The sequence below is a fragment of the Anomaloglossus baeobatrachus genome, chromosome 2 (assembly GCF_048569485.1).
Source record: "Anomaloglossus baeobatrachus isolate aAnoBae1 chromosome 2, aAnoBae1.hap1, whole genome shotgun sequence".
Classification (NCBI taxonomy): Eukaryota; Metazoa; Chordata; class Amphibia; order Anura; family Aromobatidae; genus Anomaloglossus; species Anomaloglossus baeobatrachus.
The window spans coordinates 417541504-417565751 of record NC_134354.1 but is presented as its reverse complement, the minus strand read 5'-3'; the positions used below and the strand labels follow the sequence as shown (position 1 = coordinate 417565751).

The 24248-nt window shown below is 51.2% G+C and overlaps 1 protein-coding gene across 1 annotated transcript in view; it reads left to right on the top strand.

The window, feature by feature from the left end:
* KPNA6 (karyopherin subunit alpha 6) overlaps positions 1-24248 on the top strand; it is an 87672-nt gene that overhangs the window by 10218 nt on the left and 53206 nt on the right. The window contains exons 2-9 of the mRNA XM_075336141.1: positions 8187-8320; positions 10280-10375; positions 10614-10713; positions 10869-10963; positions 11044-11175; positions 11262-11350; positions 11464-11563; positions 11669-11832. Coding sequence (XP_075192256.1) covers positions 8187-8320; positions 10280-10375; positions 10614-10713; positions 10869-10963; positions 11044-11175; positions 11262-11350; positions 11464-11563; positions 11669-11832 — 910 coding nt within the window. The remainder of the gene's footprint in view (positions 1-8186; positions 8321-10279; positions 10376-10613; positions 10714-10868; positions 10964-11043; positions 11176-11261; positions 11351-11463; positions 11564-11668; positions 11833-24248) is intronic.

The following is a 24248-nucleotide window of genomic DNA, read 5'->3' as shown; positions in this document are numbered from 1 at the left end:
TTTTTCAGGCTGTGGGCGTTCTGAAGACAGAAGGAGTGGTGATTCCCGTTCCCCCTCAGGAACATGGTCACGGCTTCTACTCCAACTTGTTCGTGGTGCCAAAGAAGGACGGGTCATTCCGTCCCGTTCTGGACCTCAAACTGCTCAACAGGCATGTGAGCACCAGAAGGTTTCGGATGGAATCTCTCCGCTCGGTCATCGCTTCGATGTCACAAGGAGACTTCCTAGCATCAATCGACATCAAGGATGCTTATCTCCATGTGCCGATCGCACCCGAACATCAACGCTTCCTGCGTTTCGCCATCGGGGACGAACACCTTCAGTTCGTGGCACTGCCTTTCGGCCTGGCGACAGCCCCACGGGTCTTCACCAAGGTCATGGCATCCGTTGTGGCGGTCCTACACTCTCAGGGCCACTCGGTGATCCCTTACTTAGACGATCTCCTAGTCAGGGCACCCTCCCGGGTGGCGTGTCAACACAGCCTGACCGTCGCTCTGGCGACTCTCCAGTAGTTTGGGTGGCTCATCAACTTCCCAAAGTCCAAGTTGACACCGACCCAATCACTGACTTACCTCGGGATGGAGTTTCATACTCACTCAGCGGTAGTCAAGCTACCACGGGACAAACAGCTTTCGCTGCAGACAGGGGTGCAATCTCTTCTTCGGGGTCAGTCACACCCCTTGAGGCGCCTCATGCACTTCCTGGGGAAGATGGTGGCAGCAATGGAGGCAGTGCCCTTCGCGCAGTTCCATCTGCGCCCACTCCAATGGGACATTCTCCGCAAATGGGACAGGAGGTCGACGTCCCTCGACAGGAACGTCTCTCTTTCCCTTGCAGCCAAAACCTCTCTTCAGTGGTGGCTTCTTCCCACTTCTCTATCGCAGGGAAAATCCTTCCTGCCCCCATCCTGGGCTGTGGTCACGACGGACGCGAGCCTGTCAGGGTGGGGAGCGGTTTTTCTCCACCACAGGGCTCAGGGAACCTGGACTCCGATAGTCTTCCCTTCAGATCAATGTTTGGAGATAAGGGCAGTGTATCTAGACCTAAAGGCGTTCCATCGGTGGCTGGAGGGCAGGCAGATCCGCATACAGTCGGACAACGCCACGGCGGTCGCGTACATCAACCACCAGGGCGGCACGCGCAGCCGTCAAGCCTTCCAGGAAGTCCGGCGGATTCTGCTGTGGGCGGAAGCCACAGCCTCCACCATCTCCGCAGCTCACATCCCGGGCGTAGAAAACTGGGAAGCAGATTTTCTCAGTCGTCAGGGCATGGATGCGGGAGAATGGTCTCTTCACCCAGACGTGTTTCGAGAGATCTGTCGCCGCTGGGGAACGCCGGACGTCGATCTCATGGCGTCACGGCACAACAACAAGGTCCCGACCTTCATGGCACGGTCTCAAGATCACAGAGCTCTGGCGGCGGACGCGTTAGTTCAGGATTGGTCGCAGTTTCGACTCCCTTATGTGTTTCCTCCTCTGGCGATGTTGCCCAGAGTGTTACGCAAGATCAGATCCGACTGTCGTCGCGCCATTCTCGTCGCTCCAGATTGGCCAAGGCGGTCGTGGTACCCGGATCTGTGGCATCTCATGGTGGGTCAGCCGTGGGCGCTTCCAGACCGCACAGACCTGCTGTCACAAGGGCCGTTTTTCCATCTGAATTCTGCGGCCCTCAACCTGACTGTGTGGCCATTGAGTCCTGGCTCCTAGCGTCGTCGGGGTTATCTCAGGATGTCATTGCCACCATGAGACAGGCCAGGAAACCAACGTCCGCCAAGATCTATTACAGGTCTTGGCGGATCTTCTTGTCCTGGTGCTCTGATAAGGGTTTTACTCCCTGGCCTTTTGCCTTACCCATTTTTCTTTCATTCCTTCAATCCGGAATGGACAAGGGGTTGTCACTCGGCTCTCTCAAGGGACAAGTATCGGCGTTCTCAGTATTTTTTCAAAAGCGCCTAGCAAGGCTTCCGCAGGTCCGCACGTTCCTGCAGGGAGTTTGCCACATAGTTCCACCCTACAAGCGTCCGCTGGAACCCTGGGACCTTAACAGGGTGCTATTGGCTCTTCAAAAACCACCTTTCGAGCCGCTGAGGGATGTCTCTTTATCACGTCTTTCGCAGAAGGTGGCATTTCTTGTGGCAATTACCTCACTCCGAAGAGTGTCGGAGCTTGCAGCGCTGTCATGCAAATCCCCTTTCCTGGTTTTTCACCAGGATAAGGTGGTTCTGCGTCCTGTCCCGGAGTTTCTCCCTAAGGTGGTATCTCCTTTTCATCTCAATCAGGATATCTCCTTACCGTCATTTTGCCCTCATCCAGTTCACCAGTGTGAAAAGGATTTGCATTTATTAGATCTAGTGAGAGCACTCCGGCTCTACGTGTCTCGCACGGCGCCCCTACGCCGTTCAGATGCGCTCTTTGTCCTGGTCGCTGGCCAGCAGAAGGGGTCGCAGGCTTCCAAGTCAACTTTGGCTCGGTGGATCAAGGAACCGATTCTTGAAGCCTACCGTTCATCGGGGCTTCCTCTTCCTTCGGGGCTGAAAGCCCATTCTACCAGAGCCGTGGGTGCGTCCTGGGCATTGCGGCACCAGGCTACGGCTCAGCAGGTGTGTCAGGCAGCTACCTGGTCTAGTCTGCACACCTTCACAAAACACTATCAAGTGCATACCTATGCTTCGGCAGATGCCAGTCTAGGTAGGCGAGTCCTTCAGGCGGCGATTGCCCACCTGTAGGAAGGGGTCGTTTTCGGCTCTCTTTTATTGAGGTATTCTTTTACCCACCCAGGGACTGCTTTTGGACGTCCCAATTGTCTGGGTCTCCCAATGGAGCGACAAAGAAGAAGGGAATTTTGTTTACTTACCGTAAATTCCTTTTCTTCTAGCTCCTATTGGGAGACCCAGCACCCGCCCCTGTTCCCTTCGGGCTGGTTGTTCTTTTGTGTACACGTGTTGTTCATGTTGAATTGTTCTTTTGGTTATGGTTTCAGTTCTCCGAACATCCTTCGGATTGAATTTACCCCAGACCAATTTATAAGTTTCCTCCTTCCTGCTTTTGCACCAAACTGAGGAGCCCGTGATCCACGGGAGGGTGTATAGGCAGAGGGGAGGGGTTACACTTTTTCAATGTAATACTTTGTGTGGCCTCCGGAGGCAGAAGCTATACACCCAATTGTCTGGGTCTCCCAATAGGAGCTAGAAGAAAAGGAATTTACGGTAAGTAAACAAAATTCCCTTCTTTTCTTTCTTCAGCTTGATTACCGTTACAGCTGAAGAAAAATAGGCGATACCACCTGCATCATTGAATAAGAATGGGCCGAGTGTAATCAGATTTTTTCTTCTTTTAATCAGAGTGCACTCGTCCGATTCATACGCTCATGTGACCCTGGCTTTAGTGTTTTTGTGCCGTGCATGTCAGCCCATGCGTAGAACAAGCTTTGGTGAAGGAGAAAAAAATCGCACGCAGGGCTTTTTTTTTTCTTTTCTGGACAAAACAGACGGCAGTAAAAAAAAAAAGTCCCTGTATTTTTTCACCGTCTGTGTAGTTCTGAATGGCTGGTAACCCACCCAGCATTCGTCACCTGACTGTATTATCTTGCGGGTGCCACTCATTTGCTGATTATTCTTTGTCCTGTAAGCTCCAGATTTCACCTTACTTACCAAGGTTCTGTGAGCGTGGCCACGGTATCTGTCAGCCTGTCTGCTGACTAGTAATAATTTATACCCCACTCTGATGTGACAACCTGAACCTGGGTGCATGGTCAATAATGCCCCTCCCCACAGTAGAATGGGGGTCTCCTGCGCAGCAACCACATCCACGCACAGCTTAATATGAGCGGTCTCAGATTATGCAAAAAGCCACAGAAGATGTATGGATGTGTTGTAAAAGTCTATGATGACAAAACTTAAAGGAGTCTTATTAATTTCAACCTGACAAGCACGCTTTTAAAGGGAATGTGTCATCAGAACATGAACGATTATTTACATGGAACCTGTAATCTGAATCAGTGCTTGGCTGCATAATTGCCGATAGGTATGTGGTTTTTTGTTTTTTTTTCATTTTTATTTTTTAAATGCTTAAGCATTTCAGAAATATATTTTTAAAGGGTACCTGTAACCAAATGTTTCCCTTATGAGCCATCCCCAGTGAGCTCATATACAGTGAATGTATATGAGCCCAGGCCACTCTGTAGAACCTAAAAAACCACCTTTATTATACTCACCTGCGGTGCAGTCTTGTCCAATGGGTGTCACTGCTCTCGGTCCAGCTCCTCCTCCATCTTGTGGGATCGCTGTCCTCCTTCTCATCCCCATTGTGCACGACGTTTCCTGTGCTCCTTGATCTGCCCTGCTGGGGGAAGAGCAAAGTACTGTAATGCTCAGGCGCGAGAAAAGGTTAAAGAATGCACAAGAGCGCAATGGAGGCCTCTCTGTGAAAGATGCAGGATGCGTAATGCACACTGGGCTGGGCAGGAGGACGGCGGACCAAGAGCAGCAACACCCATCGGACCGTACCGCCCTCTAGGTGACAATTATAAAGCTGTATTTTTACATTATACAGAATGGCTTGGGCTCTTATATACAATACTAGATGGTGGCCTGATTCTAACGCATCGGGTATTCTAGAATTTATTGTGTAGTTAATGTATGATTTTTGCTCTTATATACAGAATTCTAGAATGCTGTGTATAAGGGCTCACTGGTGGTGGACGCAGCTTATAAGGGAAAAACCTGGTGACAGGTTCCCTTTTAAGTTTTGATATTTTTCACTTTTAAACACTAGGGTGACCCCCGTTCTGTCCACGTATATGGAAGCAGTGGTGTAGTGTGACACCGCTCCATCAACGTCTATGGAAGTAGTAGTGTAAAGTTTGTTCCCCCTCCCCCAGCTCCATCTAATTCTATGGGAGCAGTGGTGTAATGTGTGATCCCACTGCATGTATCTCTGTGCGAGCACTGATGTTATGCGACACCGCTCTGTACACTTCTATGGGAGCAGTAGTGTAATGTATGACCCACTCCATCCACTCTTATGGGAGTACTGGTGTAATATGTTACCCAGGTCCATGCACTTCTATGGGAGCAGTGGTGCAATGTGTGACATCGCTCCATTCATGTCTAGGGGAGCACTAGTGTAATGTATGACCCACTCCTTCCACTCTTATGGGAGCACTGGTGTAATATGTTTCCCAGGTCCATGCACTTCTATGGGAGCAGTGGTGCAATGTGTGACATCGCTCCATTCATGTCTATGGGAGCAGTGGTACAATGTTATGGGCATTAGATACATGTCTCTAGGTTGTATCACAGATGGTAAGCATCAGATACATAACCCTGGGGGTTATCACACATGATCGGCATTAGATACATGGCTCTGGGGCAGATCACAGATGGTGGGCATTAGATACACAATTATGCTATATCAATGTATGCTCCTGCAGAGGCTTAGGCTATGTTCACACTAGAAAAATGATTTTTCTTCACAAATTTCTTAAGAGTGCACCTGTGTTAAAAAACGCACCAAAAACGCACCTGCGTTTTTGCCGCGTTTTCTGTGCGTTTTTGGTGCGTTTTTACCGCTGGTTGCTCCCTGCGTTATTGTACCAATTATATATGGCAAATAACGCAGTTAGCTGCAGAAAAGAAGTGACATGCTCATTCTTTTTCTTAAGAAAATCCACTGAAAGAATTTTCTTAAGAAAAAACCGCAGTGTGCGCACAGCTAATTTTTTTGCCATAGGTTTTGATGGGGAATGTCTGCAGAAAGGTTACAAGAATTTCTCAAGAAATTTCTGCAGCAAAAACGCAGGTAAAAAACGCAGTGTGTGAACATAGCCTTAGGCTGCTTTCACACTTGCGTCGAACGGCATCCGTTGCATTGCGTTGTGTGACAGATGCGTTGCATATAGTGGCACGACGGATGCAATAGATCGTACAAAATAACGCAATCTGTTATAGTTTTTTTTTCTTGACTTTACACATCTGGGCATGCGCAGTTGTGTAAAGAGTGATGCGTTAACGGAATCAGCCACCATAGGCATCCATTATAAAAACAACGGACGCCGACGGAATTCTTCAGGTTGCGTGTTTTTGACACTCCGCCAAGCGCAGAAAAACACTACATGCAGCGTTCCGTCCGCCAGGCGGATGCAACGCAGCGTCAGCTGACGGATGCAACGCAAGGCCATCCATTGCTATCCGTAGCTAATAGAAGTCTATGAGGAAGAAAAATCCATCAGGTTCACTGGTGTAATCTCTGCCTTTGTTCAAAGTGTCCAATATTGGGTTTAGCGTCACATCAAAATAGCAGCAGCCTGTCTGAGAGTTCAGTGGCTCTGAGCGTGGCGCTGTGCCTACACGGGAAAGCCGCTGAGGTCACAGTGCCGCAGCCAATACTAGACACCGGGAGCCTTGCCAGAGACTTGGCAATGGATCCTGGGACAAATGGTTGTTTTCTTTGTCTTTTTCCTTTTTCTTTTTATCCTAGACTTCTTGGGGTTTTTTTTTTTTAAACATTTGGTGACATTTAGGGTACCGTCTCACTAAACGACGTACCAGCGATTCCGACCACGATACAACCAGGTCAGGATCGCTGGTGCTTCGATACATGGTCGCTGGTGAGCAAACAGACTGTCAAACAGTCAGATCTAACCAGCGACTCGTGTAACGATGCTGCGCTTGGTAAACAGGGTAAATATCGGGTAATTAAGCAAAGCGCTTTGCTTGGTTACCCGATATTTACTCTGGTTACCAGCCTACACCGCTTAAAGGCTGCCAGTGCTGGCTCCTTGTATACGTAGCTAGAGTACACATCGGGTTACTAAGTAAAGCGCTTTGCTTGGTTACCCGATATTTACCCTGGTTACCAGCGTACACCGCTTACAGGCTGCCAGCGCTGGCTCCCTGTATACGTAGCTTTAGTACACATCGGGTTACTAAGCAAAGTGCTTTGCTTAGTTACCTGATATTTACCTTGGTTAACAGCGTACGCTGCTTACACAGTCCGTGCTCGTTGGTCTCCTGCAGTCAAACACGCCGATGTGTGCTGCACAGCGGGAGACCAACGAGCAAAAAATGAACCAGAACAGTGTGTAACGATCAGCGATTTCACAGCAGGGGCCAGGTCGCTGCTTAGTGTCTCACACAGCGAGATCACTAATGAGGTCACTGGTACGTCATAAAACCTGTGACTCAGCAGCGATCTCGCTATTTGAGAAGTACCCCTTAGGCTATGTGCGCACTGGGAAATGAAATTTCCGTGCGTACATTCCGCAGGCTCTTAAAGATTACCGCACCCGCGGTAAAAAACCGCGGCAAACCGCACCCGAAAACCGCATGCGGTTTGCCGCGGTTTCACCGCGGTATTGTTCGCGGTATTGCCGCGGTTTTGCCGCGTGCGGGTTGGGATGTGCTTTATTGCGAAACATTTTTTAAAATGTATATAAAAAAATAAACATTTTTACCGTTACTAAATGTTTTAATATGTAATGCTACAATCAGTCATGGATTTTTAAATTCCATTTTTCTGAATAGGCAAGTGTAATTAAAAAATGATCCATTGCATTACTGATACAAACTGGAGCGGAGGGATAACATTGATTATTATTGGTTCTATATGTGTCCGCTTTTTAGGATCAACGTAAAAGAACACCATGCAGAAAGTTTGACACCTAACCGAAGCAAGACAGACCCCAAATTAATCAATGGGACCCCTCGGCTTTCATTTGCATTAGTTATTCAATTAATCTGTTTTTCCCATTTATTCTGCTTGTCTCTTCCTAAAAACAGAAAAGACTAAATTTCAGACCACTAGCATTAAATTAAAAAAAAATGGAAATATGTAACCAAAATGGAGATCCCCCACAACTGTAAAACATGATATATCTTACACCGAGAACAGTTTACAGAGGACCTTTGACCAGTCCTCTCATTTTAAGCTGGCCACATTGTGGAATGGTCCTATTGAAGGGTTAGGTTGAACAAATGGTTTTCGTTTTTTAACTTCTCAGCTTATAAAGTTATCATACCATTAAATTCCACAAAAATCATTATATATGTGACTTATAAGCGTGCCAGTGTGCCCAACTATTGGTTTTTAAAAGATAAAAAAGATATATAAACCGTATAATTTGAGATACATAAATAGTATAATTTGTTTTCTTCTTAATTGCTGATCAGTATGGATTTTCCCCTCTAGATTCCATAGCGAGCCCCGGGAAGGACAACAGCCGTATGAAAAGCTATAAAAACAAGGCTCTGAATCCTGAGGAGATGCGCAGGCGGCGTGAAGAAGAAGGAATCCAGCTTCGAAAACAGAAGCGGGAAGAACAGGTTAGAATTTTTATCTTTAATTTCATTGTCATGCGCTGTACAATATAATTGACTGTTTTACCCCTTCCATGGAAGGTACAGTATTTATGGAGAGGACAGCTTGTTATAGATCCTCCCAAAAACTACATTTTTTTTTTTTTTGTGTGGAGGGATGGGAATCCTCTATTCTAGAGATTGGTGGTGACAGACCGACCTCTGAACCACAAGCATTTATGATCTACCTTGTGGACAGGATCTACCAAGTGCATATGTCTTACTAGCATATATGGCCAAGGCCCTGTGCGCACGCTGCTGTTTCTGCCGCGGTTTTGCTGCAGAAAATGTTCATAACCTTGCTACAGTCCTTCCCCAGCAAAACCTATGGTACAAAAAATGGAGTGCGCATGTGGCGCCCTGGACAAGCCAGGGGCCACAGAGAACAACACCCACACACCCCACACTCCCTGCAGGCACACCGAAGTCAAACACAAAACCCTTGTTGCCTTCCTCCAGGGGCTGATGTCCACACCAGGGGGTGGGCCAGGCGGTTGGTCCCGCCCACCGAGGAGTTCACAGTCCTGGAGGCGGGAAAAGTAAACAGATTAGTTTTGGAGAGGAGTGTGGACAGTTGGAGAAGTGAAAGTGGAAGGAGGAAAGTAGTAAAAGAGCAGCCTGAAGTTGGTCCGGGTGTGTGGCCCGGACAGATCAGCAAGGTTGGCAGACGATGGTGACCGTCTGCAGGAGTGGCCGATTGGAGTCTACCGTAAGGACCGTGGACGGGCGGTGGCCCGGCGGTACCGGACCGGTACGCGAAGAGAAGCCAGCACCATCTGGCAGGGGCTTACGGACCCCGGCAAGGCTAGGAGTCGCCGTGAATTTGCCAAATTCGTTAGTGAAGGGAACCTCCTGGGTTTCCCAACAGCCAAGTCCCGACAGAAGGCAACAGTCCAACCAAGTGAGGGAGACACCGCCACCGCCAAGGCAACAGTTTCTCAGGGCCAGCGCCTGCGGGCAAAAGGGGCTCCTCCGGCCTATATCCAAGCTGGGGAGCGGGTTACCGGTGGGAACCCATGGAACCATCTACCGTATCTAGGTGCAGGGAAAGGCAGTCACCATCAACCTGCCGGGAGAAAACAACACCGCAGCCGTCTGTGGGACCCGTCCATCCAGCCGTGTGTTTTACCGAGAACTGTGTCCTCATCATTGGCTGAGTGAGTACTACCGTGCCGTGCGGCACAGCGCTGCCCCCGCGACCCTGCACCTCACCAGGCCCCGTAACCCGCCTGCCATTCATCCCTACCCCATCACCGGGTCCCGGGACAACCAACCCCCTACCCACGGAGGGGAGAACTAACAACAAAACTGCTCCCTGTCACCGCTCCTGGGATCCCCGTCCAGAGCAGCGGTGGTGTCACCAATATCACCACAACCGTGGGTGGCGTCACGGACAATAATCAAAACCCCCACAATCAAAATCCACTTTTCACTCACGGGCGAGGAACGCCGCTCGAGTCCCCGGAATCCGGCCCACCGCTCGAGCAACCACCGAGCAGCCGCAGCGGCAGCCGGACCCGAGCAGTGGGAGAGCGCAGCGTCCCCTCCTCCGCCCACGACACGCACACTTTGTTTGTTTTTTTTTCCCCCTACAGGTTTTGCTGCATGTTTTCTGCAGCAAAAAGAATGTGCATGTCACTTTTCCGCAGGTAACTGCGGTTTTTGCCATAGATAATGGTAAAAAAAAAGCGCAGGAAACAACTTGCAGAAAATTTGCAGCAATACCGCGGTAAAACGGCATGCGGTTTTCAGGTGCAGTTTGCCGCAGTTTTTACCTTAGGTGCAGTAATCTTTCAGAGGGTGCGGAATTTTCTTAAAATTCCAATTCCTAGTGCGCACAGGGCCTTATTCTGTTTTCCTACAAGGATGAGTGTAATTCTTATTGTCAGACCTGAAAATGTATGGTTTTCTTCTCCTTCTCTGCAGCTTTTTAAGCGTCGCAATGTGGAACTGGTTTCTGAAGATGCATCCATGTTTGATGGGCCTTTGATGGACTCTTATGTCAGCTCTACCACTTCTGGGGTATGTTTTAGTACAAGAGATGACCGGTAGTGTCGTGTAATCCAGAAATCCTGGTGATCTTGTGTCTATTACATTAGCTAACTATTCTATTTTTCTATAAATCCTACTGTCCATTTAGAATATTTGCCATTTTAGCAAAGTTTAGATAGATAAAATATATATTTATATCTTTTATTTTTTTTTTTCTTTCTTTCTTTTAATGCGTAAGTGATGTGAATTTCCTTTTGCCTACTGCTAGGATGGAGTGATCACCCGGGAAATGGTTGGACTACTACTGTCGGATGATCCTGACTTGCAGTTGGCTACAACACAGAAGTTTCGAAAGCTGCTATCGAAGGGTGTGTATGAACAGGGCACATTGCTGTCATTGTGAGGAGTCTTGTCATTTCATTATGTAAATGTTGTAAATATCTCTGACCCTTGTATATAGAATTTGTCAGTGTAAAATGATTGCCACGCAAGCTCACCGAGTTCTCTTCTCACTTTGTTTTAGAGCCGAACCCCCCAATAGATGAGGTGATCAATGCTCCTGGTGTAGTAGAGCGGTTCGTGGATTTTCTTAAAAGAAGTGATAACTATACACTACAGGTGCGTGCATTACAGTAGGGAAGCGCTGATTGCTGGCTGGAGTGATGCATAAAACTCACGATTGTCATTATATGCCATAGTTTGAAGCCGCTTGGGCCTTGACAAACATTGCTTCGGGCACTTCACAACAAACGAAGATTGTGATCGAAGCAGGAGCTGTGCCAATCTTTATCCAGTTGCTAAACTCTGAATATGAAGACGTTCAGGAGCAGGTGTGAATATCCTCTGTGCTTCTTGTCCTGTCTTTCTGGTGGTCCGTTTTTTGAGAATAAGTGTAATGTACTTTGCGTTCCTGCAGGCGGTGTGGGCCTTGGGAAATATTGCTGGTGACAGCTCAGTGTGCCGAGACTATGTGCTGAGCTGTGACATCCTTCCTCCTCTTCTTAAGTAAGCATATTATGCAGATCACTCAAGTGTAACCTTGTGTGCTTGTAAGAATAAGCTTGATAATAATGTATAAGTTATATGGTGAGATTCCTACTGCAATATCTTTTTTTCAGCCTCCTCAGTAAGTCAAGTCGTCTTACCATGACCAGAAATGCTGTATGGGCCTTGTCCAACCTGTGCCGTGGAAAGAGCCCACCTCCAGACTTTGATAAAGTTTGTATTTATTTCCTAATTTCACGTTCTATAAAGCAAGCAAATGTTTCTTGACGTGTTTCCTAACAATTTTAATACAATTTATTTTTCTCCTATTCTTTCCAGGTATCTCAGTGTCTTCCTGTGTTATCACGTCTCCTGTTCACCAGTGACTCAGACCTATTGGCAGATGCATGCTGGGCACTCTCGTACCTTTCTGATGGTCCCAATGAAAAGATTCAAGCAGTGATTGATTCAGGGGTCTGCCGCAGGCTGGTGGAACTCTTAATGTTGGTGTCAAATACTCTTCAGATTTTTTGGGGAAAGTCTAATGGGTACATTGTTATGGTTGTACACAAAAGGACTTTTCTTTGTCGCTCCTTATTGGGAGACCCAGACAATTGGGGTGTATAGCTATGCCTCCGGAGGCCACACAAAGTATTACACTAAAAGTGTAACGCCCCTCCCCTTCAGCCTATACACCCCCCGTGCTGCCACGGGCTCATCAGTTTTTATGCTTTGTGCGAAGGAGGTCAGACATGCACGCATAGCTCCACAGCTTAGCAGCAGCTGCTGACTATGTCGGATGGAAGAAAAGAGGGCCCATAACAGGGCCCCCAGCATGCTCCCTTCTCACCCCACTCTTGTCGGCGGTGTTGTTAAGGTTGAGGTATCCATTGCGGGTACGGAGGCTGGAGCCCACATGCTGCTTTCCTTCCCCATCCCTCAATTAGGGCTCTGGGTGAAGTGGGATCCTTTCGGTCTCCAGGCACAGGAGACCGTGCTCCATCCACAGCTCCTCAGGACCATGCTGGATAGGAGCCGAGTATCGTTCAGGGACATGGCCCTGCTACTTTGAGGTACTCTGTGTCCCCGTGGGGACCGCGCACAGCAACACTCCAGCATTGCTGGGTGTGCTAGTGCACCGGGGACAGCAGCGCTGGCTGCGTTTGTGCCATTACACACTTCAGCATCGCTGAGTGTGTTCGTGTAGGGGGACTGCCGCGCTGACCGCCGCTGCCATGGTTATCACTGCGGCGCGGCTGGGACTGTTAGTGCGCCGGGGACTTCCGCGCCGACCGCGCTTATACGGCGGCCGCGCTTATAACTCGAGTCCCCGGCTTTTGCGGCCTAGTCTCGTTTTCTTCCCGCCCCCAGCCCTGCCAATCAGGGGAAGGGCGGGACGCTGTACAGGACGGCAGCACTGAGGGCTGGAGCATGCTTTGCATACTCCACCCCCCTCACTCTGCACAGTGGGGCACCAGTTCCCGCACTTTTCTGGGTCACGCCCACGGCTCCCTCCTCTCCTCAGGACGCCGGCAGCCATTCCTCTCAGCTCTGCTAACGCTGGAGAGGAGAGACAAGCTCAGGGAGACCCAGGCAGGATTTCTGGTGCCCACACAACTGCTTTGCGCGGGCGGTAAGCAGCACCTGTGGTGCTGGCCCCACTAGTGCAGAAGTGTACTTATAGATTATATGATTATAGACTATACTTTACACTGTATGGTGCACTGTTGATTTTTGTCTATATACCCTCCTGTATTGCTCAGAGGAGACAATAGCATGTCGTCCACAAATAGCAAGAGTGCCAAAGCACAGACTTACTATGCTGCCTGTGCAGCATGTATGGCTATACTGCCGGCAGGTTCCACTGACCCTCATTGTGTGCAATGCTCGGCCCCTGTGGCACTTACTCAGCCGGAGCCTCTGCTAAGGGTGGCCCAGGGAGAACCACCTGTTAACACTGTCCAGGTGACAGGGACGGAGTTTGCAGTTTTTACTGACAGACTTTCTGAGACTATGGCTAAGATACTAGAAGCCTTGCAGTCCAGGCCGGCATCTCAAGCCAGGGGCACTGTGGAATCATTGCCCCCTGGTCCCCCTCAGTTGGAACAGCAATGTCCTCCTGGGGTGTCTCATGGATCCCAGGGTGAGGTCTCTGACACGGACCGCAGCCCCAGACCGATTAAGCGAGCTCGCTATGATATCCCCTTGACATCATCACAATGTTCAGGGTCTCAGCGAGAGGACTCTCTGTATGATGAAGCGGAGGTAGCTGATCAGGATTCTGATCCTGAAGCCGCTCTCAACCTTGATACTCCTGATGGGGACGCCATAGTGAATGATCTTATTGCGTCCATCAATGAAATGTTGGATATTTCTCCCTCAGCTCCTCCAGTGGAGGAGTCAGCCTCTCAGCAGGAGAAATTCCGTTTCAGGTTTCCCAAGCGTACAAAGAGTATGTTTCTGGACCACTCTGACTTCAGAGAGGCAGTCCAGAAACACCGAGCTTGTCCAGATAAGCGTTTTTCCAAGCGCCTTAAGGATACACGTTACCCTTTCCCCCCTGACGTGATCAATAGCTGGACTCAGTGTCCCAAGGTGGATCCTCCAATCTCCAGACTGGCGGCTAGATCCATAGTTGCAGTGGAAGATGGAGCTTCACTCAAGGATGCCACTGATAGACAGATGGAGCTCTGGTTGAAATCCATCTATGAAGCTATCGGCGCGTCTTTTGCTCCAGCATTCGCAGCCGTATGGGCACTCCAAGCTATCTCAGCTGGTCAGGCGCAAATTGACGCACTCACACGTACGTCTGCGCCGCAGGTGGCGTCCATAACCTCTCAAACGTCGGCATTTGCGTCCTACGCTATTAATGCTGTCCTGGACTCTGCGAGCCGTACGGCGGTTGCAGCCGACAATTCGGTGGCAATACGCAGGGCCTTGTGGCTGCGGGAATGGAAGGCAGATTCGGCTTCCAAAAAGTGCTTAACTGGATTGCCAATTTCTGGCGACCGGTTGTTTGGTGAGAGATTGGATGAAATCATCAAACAATCCAAGGGAAAGGAAACATCCTTACCCCAGGCCAAACCAAAAACTCCCCAACAGAGGAAGGGACAGTCGAGGTTTCGGTCCTTTCGGGGTGCGGGCAGGTCCCAATTCTCCTCGTCCAAAAGGCCGCGGAAGGATCAGAGGAACTCCGACGCATGGCGGTCTAAATCACGCCCTAAAAAGACCGCCGGAGGTGCCGCTACTAAGGCGGCTTCCTCATGACTTACGGCCTCCTCACACCGCATCCTCGGTCGGTGGCAGGCTCTCCCGCTTTTGCGACACCTGGCTGCCACAAGTAAAAGACCGTTGGGTGAGAGACATTTTGTCTCACGGTTACAGAATAGAGTTCAGCTCTCGTCCTCCGACTCGATTCTTCAGAACATCTCCGCCTCCCGAGCGAGCCGAGGCTCTTCTGCAGGCGGTGGGCATTCTGAAGGCAGAAGGAGGGGTGGTCCCGGTTCCTCTTCAGCAACAGGGTCACGGTTTCTACTCCAACCTGTTTGTGGTTCCAAAGAAGGACGGGTCCTTCCGTCCTGTTTTGGACCTACAACTGCTCAACAAACACGTAAGGACCAGGCGGTTCCGGATGGAATCCCTCCGCTCCGTCATCGCCTCAATGTCCCAAGGAGATTTCCTAGCATCGATCGATATCAAGGATGCTTATCTCCACGTACCAATTGCTCCAGAGCATCAGCGCTTCTTGCGCTTCGCCATAGGAGACGAACACCTTCAGTTCGCGGCACTGCCGTTCGGCCTGGCGACGGCCCCAAGGGTTTTCACCAAGGTCATGGCTACAGTAGTTGCGGTCCTCCACTCTCAGGGTCACTCAGTGATACCTTACTTAGACGATCTGCTGGTCAAGGCACCCTCTCAAGAGGCATGCCAACACAGCATCAACGTTACTCTGGAGATTCTCCGGAGTTTCGGGTGGATCATCAATTTTCCAAAGTCAAATCTGACACCGGTCCAATCGCTGACATATCTTGGCATGGAGTTTCATACTCTTCCAGCGATAGTGAAGCTTCCGCTGGACAAACAGCGTTCACTACAGACAGGGGTGCAATCTCTCCTTCAAGGTCGGTCACACCCCTTGAGGCGCCTCATGCACTTCCTGGGGAAGATGGTGGCAGCAATGGAAGCAGTCCCTTTCGCGCAGTTTCACCTGCGTCCACTTCAATGGGACATCCTACGCAAGTGGGACAGGATGCCGACGTCCCTAGACAGGAACATCTCCCTCTCTCAGGCAACCAAAGCTTCCCTTCGGTGGTGGCTTCTTCCCACCTCATTATCGAAGGGGAAATCCTTCCTACCCCCATCCTGGGCGGTGGTCACGACGGACGCGAGTCTGTCAGGGTGGGGAGCAGTTTTTCTCCACCACAGGGCTCAGGGTACGTGGACTCAGCAAGAGTCCTCACTTCAGATCAATGTTCTGGAGATCAGGGCAGTGTATCTTGCCCTAAAAGCGTTCCAGCAGTGGCTGGAAGGCAAGCAGATCCGAATTCAGTCGGACAACTCCACAGCGGTGGCTTACATCAACCACCAAGGTGGGACACGCAGTCGGCAAGCCTTCCAGGAAGTCCGGCGGATTCTGCTGTGGGTGGAAGCCACAGCATCCACCATATCCGCAGTTCACATCCCGGGCGTAGAAAACTGGGAAGCAGACTTTCTCAGTCGCCAGGGCATGGACGCAGGGGAATGGTCCCTTCACTCGGACGTGTTTCAGGAGATCTGTTGCCGCTGGGGGACGCCGGACGTCGACCTAATGGCGTCACGGCACAACAACAAGGTCCCAACATTCATGGCTCGATCTCAAGATCACAGAGCTCTGGCGGCAGACGCCTTAGTTCAGGATTGGTCGCAGTTTCGGCTTCCTTATGTGTTTCCTCCTCTGGCACTGTTGCCCAGAGTGTTACGCAAGATCAGGGCCGACTGCCGCCGCGTCATCCTCGTCGCTCCAGACTGGCCGCGGAGGTCGTGGTACCCGGATCTGTGGCATCTCACGGTCGGCGAACCGTGGGCACTCCAGACCGACCAGATTTGCTGTCTCAAGGGCCGTTTTTCCATCTGAATTCTGCGGCCCTCAACCGGACTGTGTGGCCATTGAGTCCTGGATCCTAGCGTCTTCAGGATTATCTCAAGAGGTCATTGCCACTATGAGACAGGCTAGGAAACCAACGTCCGCCAAGATCTACCACAGGACGTGGAAAATATTCCTGTCGTGGTGCTCTGCTCAGGGGTTTTCTCCCTGGCCATTTGCCTTGCCCACTTTTCTGTCCTTTCTTCAATCCGGATTGGAAAAGGGTTTGTCGCTAGGCTCCCTTAAGGGACAAGTCTCTGCGCTCTCTGTGTTTTTTCAGAAGCGCCTGGCCAGACTCCCACAGGTACGCACGTTCCTGCAAGGGGTTTGTCATATCGTCCCTCCTTACAAGCGTCCGTTAGAACCCTGGGATCTGAACAGGGTGCTGATGGTTCTTCAGAAACCACCGTTCGAGCCAATGAGGGATATTTCGCTCGCACGCCTTTCGCAGAAAGTGGTTTTTCTAGTAGCAGTCACCTCACTTCGGAGAGTGTCTGAGTTGGCAGCGTTATCATGCAAAGCTCCTTTCCTGGTGTTTCACCAGGACAAGGTGGTTCTGCGTCCGGTTCCGGAATTCCTCCCTAAGGTGGTATCCCCTTTTCATCTCAATCAGGACATCTCCTTACCCTCGTTTTGTCCTCATCCAGTTCACCAATGTGAAAAGGATTTGCACTTGTTAGATCTGGTGAGAGCACTCAGACTCTACATTTCTCGTACGGCGCCCCTGCGCCGCTCGGATGCACTCTTTGTCCTTGTCGCTGGCCAGCGTAAAGGGACACAAGCTTCCAAGTCAACCCTGGCTCGGTGGATCAAGGAACCAATTCTCGAAGCTTAACGTTCCTCGGGGCTTCCGGTTCCCTCAGGACTGAAGGCCCATTCTACCAGGGCCGTGGGAGCGTCCTGGGCCTTGCGACACCAGGCTACGGCTCAGCAGGTGTGTCAGGCAGCTACCTGGTCGAGCCTGCACACTTTCACGAAACACTATCAGGTGCATACCTATGCTTCGGCAGATGCCAGCCTAGGTAGGCGAGTCCTTCAGGCGGCAGTTGCCCACCTGTAGGACGGAGCCGTTACGGCTCTATTATGAGGTATTATTTACCCACCCAGGGACTGCTTTTGGACGTCCCAATTGTCTGGGTCTCCCAATAAGGAGCGACAAAGAAGAAGGGAATTTTGTTTACTTACCGTAAATTCCTTTTCTTCTAGCTCCAATTGGGAGACCCAGCACCCGCCCCTGTTTTTGTATACACATGTTGTTCATGTTAAATGGTTTCAGTTCTCCGATATTCCTTCGGATTGAATTTACTTTAAACCAGTTTATAATTTTTTCCTCCTTCGGGCTTTTGCACCAAAACTGATGAGCCCGTGGCAGCACGGTGGGTGTATAGGCTGAAGGGGAGGGGCGTTACTCTTTTAGTGTAATACTTTGTGTGGCCTCCGGAGGCATAGCTATACACCCCAATTGTCTGGGTCTCCCAATTGGAGCTAGAAGAAATTTACGGTAAGTAAACAAAATTCCCTTCTTCTCTCAAATATTTTCACAAAATGTGTCAAAATCTGTTAGTGAGCACAGGTGTGGCATATTAAGATGCTGATGCACAAATGTGCTGTAGGCTGCCCACAATAAAAGGCCACTCTAAAATGTGCAGTTTTAGGCTAGTTTCACACTTGCGTTGTGCGGCATCCATCACATTGCATTGTGTGACGAATGTAACTGATGCATTGCATATAGGGCACAACTGATGCGACGGATACTGCAAATGGAATCAGTTGTAGCTTTTTTTTTTTTTTCCAGCAATTTACTCAACTGAGCATGCGCAGTTGTGTAAAAACTGATCCGTCACAGGAATCCGTCAAATGACAGATTCCGCCACCATAGGCTTCCATTATAAAAATGACGGACGCCGACGGAGTCCAGCACATTGCGTTTTCTTTATCGTTCCTTTGGGAGACCCAGACCATGGGTGTTTAGCTTCTGCCTCCGGAGGACACACAAAGTACTACACTTAAAAGTGTAGCTCCTCCCTCTGAGCTTATACACCCCCTGGTGAGCAGACCCAGCCAGTTTATCGCTTTGTGTTCAGGAGGCATACATCCACACATGCATTCTCATATGATTTTTTCCTTTTGGAATGAGTTTGAAGAACTGCGGGTCCACGTCTGGACCCCCGGCATGTCCCTTCTCACCCCACTGTGTCGGCGGTGTTGTAAGGTTGATTTCCTAGGCTGGAGCCTTACATGCCGTGCTCCTTCACCATCCCAACTGGGCTCTGGCTTGAAGTGGGAGCCAGCACTGTCTCCATGCCTGGCAGGAGACCGGTCTCCATCCGCAGCCCTTCAGGACCCTGCTGGACCGGAGCACTCATCCCCAGGGACCTGGCCCTGCGTCTCAGCAGCTAAGTACCTGAGGCGTTTATATTTGGGGGTCCCTGTGCTTTATTGTTTGGGGAGAGTGTGCTTGCTGTATTTACTGACATTTCCGGCGGGTTCTCTAGCTATCGCCTGAGAACCGCGCCGATGGTGCCTGCGCGTCGGCCTCGCCGCTCAAATTTAGGCCCCGGCTTCGCCGGAGGCCTAGTTTCGTTTCACTGCCCTCGCATGTCACTCATGCAGAGGGACAGCGCGGCTCCTCCCGGCGGCCGTTCTGCACAAGGGAGGGACACTCCCCACTGCTGTGCGTGTCTCCTCCCCTGTAGGTCTCTATGGCCCTCCAGATCCCGCTCTTCATGCAAGTCCCGCCCCCTCTCCTCGCTCCGGCGGACATTTTTTCAGAGTTCACTCAGCGCTGGTCTGCGTTCTGCATCCCTGCTGAGGTGCTGTGTTTGGGGGTCCGGGCTTCGGGATCTGGAGGGCACACAACACCGCTCTGCACAGCGGTCTGGTAAGCCACAACCGGCTCTGGTTGTGGACCTCTGTATATACTCTCTGGGGTTCATTCTCTGGCAGAGCCCCCACTCCAGCAGCATGTCTCACACGAGGAGCAAGGCTCCACAGCTTTACTCTATATGCGCTGTATGTAAGCTCCTGCTGCCTGAACCGAGCACCTATCCACATTGTGATGCCTGCTCTACCTTGGCGGTGCCACAGCCTGGAGTCTCACCCCCAGTGGTCTCTCAGGCTGCTCCTGCTCCTGTGGCTGAATCCCCGGCTTGGGTAGAATCCTTTTCTAGGTCTATCTCCCAGTCTTTTGCTGAGTCCATGGGACTTCTGTCCAGGACTTTGCTGAATATGCATCAGCCCCCCTCACAGGGTGCCTCTGCTGCTAGGACTCTCTCAGGACCGGAGCTCACAGAGGATTCATCATCAGGTCCCAGACCCCGTCCTCCTAAGAAGAGACGTAGGGTTCCCTCTCCCTCCTCCTCCCGTGGCTCTGATTCAAGAGCGGACTCACAGGATGAGGAGGATGCCTTTACAGGGGGCTCGGAGGCTAACTCCATGTACCCCATTGATCTGTCCGAAAGTGACTCAGATTTTAGTGACTTGATTGCTTCCATTAACTCTGTACTGGATCTCAATCCGCCAGTATCAGAGGAGCAACCCTCTCTGGCAGAAAAGCACCAGTTTACCTCGCCTAAGAGGGCAAAGAGTGTGTTCTTTAACCACTCCAGTTTTCAGGCCGCTGTGTCCAAGCCCAGGGCCTGTCCTGACAAACGCTTCCCAAAGCGTGGTTCTGATGACCGTTTTCCCTTTCCACCTGAGGTGGTCAAGGAGTGGGCTCAGTCCCCAAAGGTAGACCCCCCGATGTCTAGGCTCTCAGCCCGGACCGTTGTGTCGGTGGCTGATGGCACCTCCCTTAAGGATTCCACTGACCGCCAGATTGACCTTCTGGCCAAATCCGTGTATGAAGCGGCGGGAAACCTGCCCAGGGTAGGAATCAGTCGAGGTTTCGCTCCTTTCGTTCCTCCAACTGGTCGTCCTCTAAGCCCTCGGCCTCGTCCACTAACTCAGCCAAGGACCAGAAATCCAACTGGCGCCCAAAAGCGCGTCCACAGAAGACCGCAGGAGGTGCTGCAACTAAGGCAGCCTCCTCGTGACTATCTGCCCGCCCCAGCAACGTCCTTAGTCGGTGGCAGGCTCTCCCACTTTGGCGACGCTTGGTTTCAACACGTCTCCGATCAGTGGGTGAGAGATATCATCTCCCACGGCTACAGGATAGAATTCTCTTCCAGTCCGCCAAACAGATTTTTTCTCTCAACCCCCCCCCCCCCTCCTCCAAGGCCGCCGCCTTCTCACAGGCCGTGGCATCCTTGCAGGCCAACGGAGTAATTGTACCGGTTCCAGCCCGGGAACGGTTCAGAGGTTTCTACTCAAATCTCTTCCTAGTCCCCAAAAAGGACGGTACATTCCGGCCCATCCTGGATCTCAAGCTTCTCAACAAGCATGTTCAGGTGCGCACTTTCGCATGGAGTCTCTGCGATCAGTCATTGCCTCAATGACCCAAGGGGATATCCTGGCGTCCATCGACATCAGAGATGCCTATCTGCATGTGCCAATTGCAGTTTCACACCAACGTTGGCTACGTTTTGCAATCGGAGAAGATCATTTCCAATTTGTGGCTCTCCCCTTCGGGTTGGCCACAGCCCCTCGGGTATTCACCAAGGTCATGGCAGCAGTGATTTCGGTTCTGCACCTACAGGGGTTGGCAGTGATTCCTTACCTGGACGACCTTCTAGTCAAGGCTTCATCCAGCGCAGACTGTCAGCGGAGTGTCTCGCTCACTCTCGCCACTCTAGCCCAATTCGGGTGGCTGGTCAATCTGCCCAAATCCACTCTGACTCCGACCCAGAGTCTCACGTACCTAGGGATGCAGTTCGAGACTTTGCCGGCACTTGTGAAGTTGCCCTTAGTCAAACAGCAGTCCCTCCAACTGGCAGTGCGCTCTCTGCTGAGGCCCCGCCGTTCTTCCCTCAGGCGTCTGATGCAGGTGCTGGGTCAAATGGTGGCGTCAATGGAAGCTGTCCCCTTTGCCCAGTTCCATCTGCTCCCCCTGCAGCTGGACATTCTCCTCTGTTGGGACAAGCGGCCTTCCTCCTTACACAGGTTAGTGGCTCTGTCGCCACAGACCAGGAGCTCTCTTCAGTGATGGCTTCGGCCCCTCTCTCTGTCCCAGGGGCGCTCCTTCCTGGCCCCGTCCTGGGTGATCCTCACCACGGATGCCAGTCTATCCGGCTGGGGAGCGGTATGTCTCCACCACAGAGCGCAGGGCACTTGGACTCCGTCCGAGTCAGCCCTTTCAATCAATGTGCTGGAAACCCGAGCCGTGCTTCTAGCTCTCCTAGCTTTTCACCACCTGTTGGCGGGCAGGCACATTCTAGTCCAGTCAGACAACGCGACAGCGGTTGCCTACATCAATCACCAAGGCGTGACACGCAGCCGCCTGGCAATGTTGGAGGTGCAACGCATCCTTCAATGGGCGGAGGACTCCAAGTCCACCATATCCGCAGTCCACATCCCAGGCGTGGAAAATTGGGAGGCAGATTATCTCAGCCGTCAATCCGTGGACGGTGGCGAGTGGTCCCTGCACCCGGCAGTGTTTCAGTCAATCTGCCGCAAGTGGGGCACTCCGGACGTGGACCTAATGGCATCCCGTCACAACAACAAGGTTCCGGTTTACGTGGCTCGCTCCCACGATCCTCAGGCATTCCCCGCGGTGCTCTGGTTCAAGACTGGTCCCAGTTTCGTCTGTCCTACGTGTTTCCCCCTCTAGCTCTCTTGCCCAGAGTCCTGCGCAAGATCAGAATGGAGGGCCGTCGAGTCATCCTCATTGCTCCGGACTGGCCCAGGCGAGCTTGGTATCCAGACCTGCTCCATCTGTGCGTAGAGATGCCGTGGCATCTCCCGGACCGTCCAGACCTTCTCTCACAAGGTCCGTTTTTCCGTCTGAATTCTGCGGCTCTCAAATTGACGGCGTGGCTCTTGAGTCCTGGATTTTGACGGCTTCTGGTATCCCTCCTGAAGTCCTCTCCACTATGACTCTGGCCCGTAAGTCTTCCTCCGCTAAGATCTATCACAGGACTTGGAGAATTTTCCTGTCCTGGTGTCGCTCTACCGACCATCCTCCTTGGCCTTTCTCCTTGCCGACCCTTCTGTCTTTTCTACAGTCCGGTCTGCAGCTAGGACTGTCCCTCAACTCTCTCAAGGGACAAGTCTCAGCTCTGTCAGTCCTTTTTCCAGCAACGTCTCGCTCGGCTGGCTTAGGTCCGCACCTTCATGCAAGGCGCGTCTCACATCATTCCGCCCTACCGGCGGCCCTTGGTTCCCTGGGACCTTAATTTAGTTCTCACGGTTTTCCAGAAACCCCCCTTTGAGCCTCTTAGGGAGGTTTCCTTGTATCGTCTTTCACAGAAAGTGGCCTTTCTGGTGGCCATAACTTCCCTCAGGAGAGTCTCTGATTTGGCTGCGCTCTCTTCGGAGTCACCTTTTTTGGTTTTTCATCAAGACAAGGTGGTTCTCCGTCCGACTCCGGACTTTCTTCCTAAGGTGGTCTCTCCTTTCCACCTTAACCGGGACATTACCCTACCTTCCTTTTGTCCGGCTCCTGTTCATCGCTTTGAAAAAGCGCTGCATACTCTGGATCTGGTGCGTGCTCTCCGGATCTATGTGTCTCGCACCGCTGCACTTAGGCGGTGCGCTTCTCTTTTTGTGGTAACCACAGGTCGGCGCAAGGGCCTCTCTGCTTCTAAGCCGACCTTAGCCCGTTGGATTAGATCGACCATTTCGGTCGCCTACCAGAGTACTCAGGTGCCTCCCCCGCCGGGGATCAAGGCACATTCGACCAGAGCTGTCGGTGCCTCTTGGGCTTTTAGGCACCAGGCTACGGCTCAACAAGTCTGTCAGGCTGCCACTTGGACTAGCCTGCGTACCTTTTCGAAGCACTACCAAGTGCATGCTCATGCTTCGGCAGATGCGAGCTTGGGCAGACGCATCCTTCAGGCGGCTGTCGCCTATTTGTGAAGTTAGGTTCTGCCTACTTCTTAGTTTTTCTGTTTATTTCCCACCCATGGACTGCTTTGAGACGTCCCATGGTCTGGGTCTCCCAAAGGAACGATAAAGAAAAAGAGAATTTTGTTTACTTACCGTAAATTCTTTTTCTTATAGTTCCGTATTGGGAGACCCAGCACCCTCCCTGTTGCCTGTTGGCAATTTTCTTGTTCCGCGTGTTCTCACCGGCTGTTGTCATGGACAGAGTCTCCGGTTGTTCCGGCTCTTGCTCTGTTCTACTTGTGGGTGGCTATTCTCCTTCAGCTTTTGCACTAAACTGGCTGGGTCTGCTCACCAGGGGGTGTATAAGGTCAGAGGGAGGAGCTACACTTTTAAGTGTAGTACTTTGTGTGTCCTCCGGAGGCAGAAGCTAAACACCCATGGTCTGGGTCTCCCAATACGGAACTATAAGAAAAAGAATTTACGGTAAGTAAACAAAATTCTCTTTTTTTTTGACGCTCTGGGAAGCACAGAAAAACATTACATGCTGCGTTCTTTCCGCCCGGCGGATGTAACGCAGCGTCGGCCGGCAAATGCAATGCAGGACCATCAGTCGCAGTGCGTCGTCCATACAAATCTATGGGAAGCAGAGGAATCCGATAACTGATTCCGCTGTTTTCCAAGACGGCGGATTGCGACTGAAGGAAAAAAACGCAAGTGGGAAACTAGCCTTATAGTATTGAGGTTTGGGGTGTTAAGGGGGGTGGTCAGAAAACAGGCCAGTATCTGGTTTGACCACTATTTGCCTCACGCAGTGCAACACTTCTCCTTCGCATAGAGTTTGCATGCAGTTTGTCATCTGCCCTGTACAGTGAA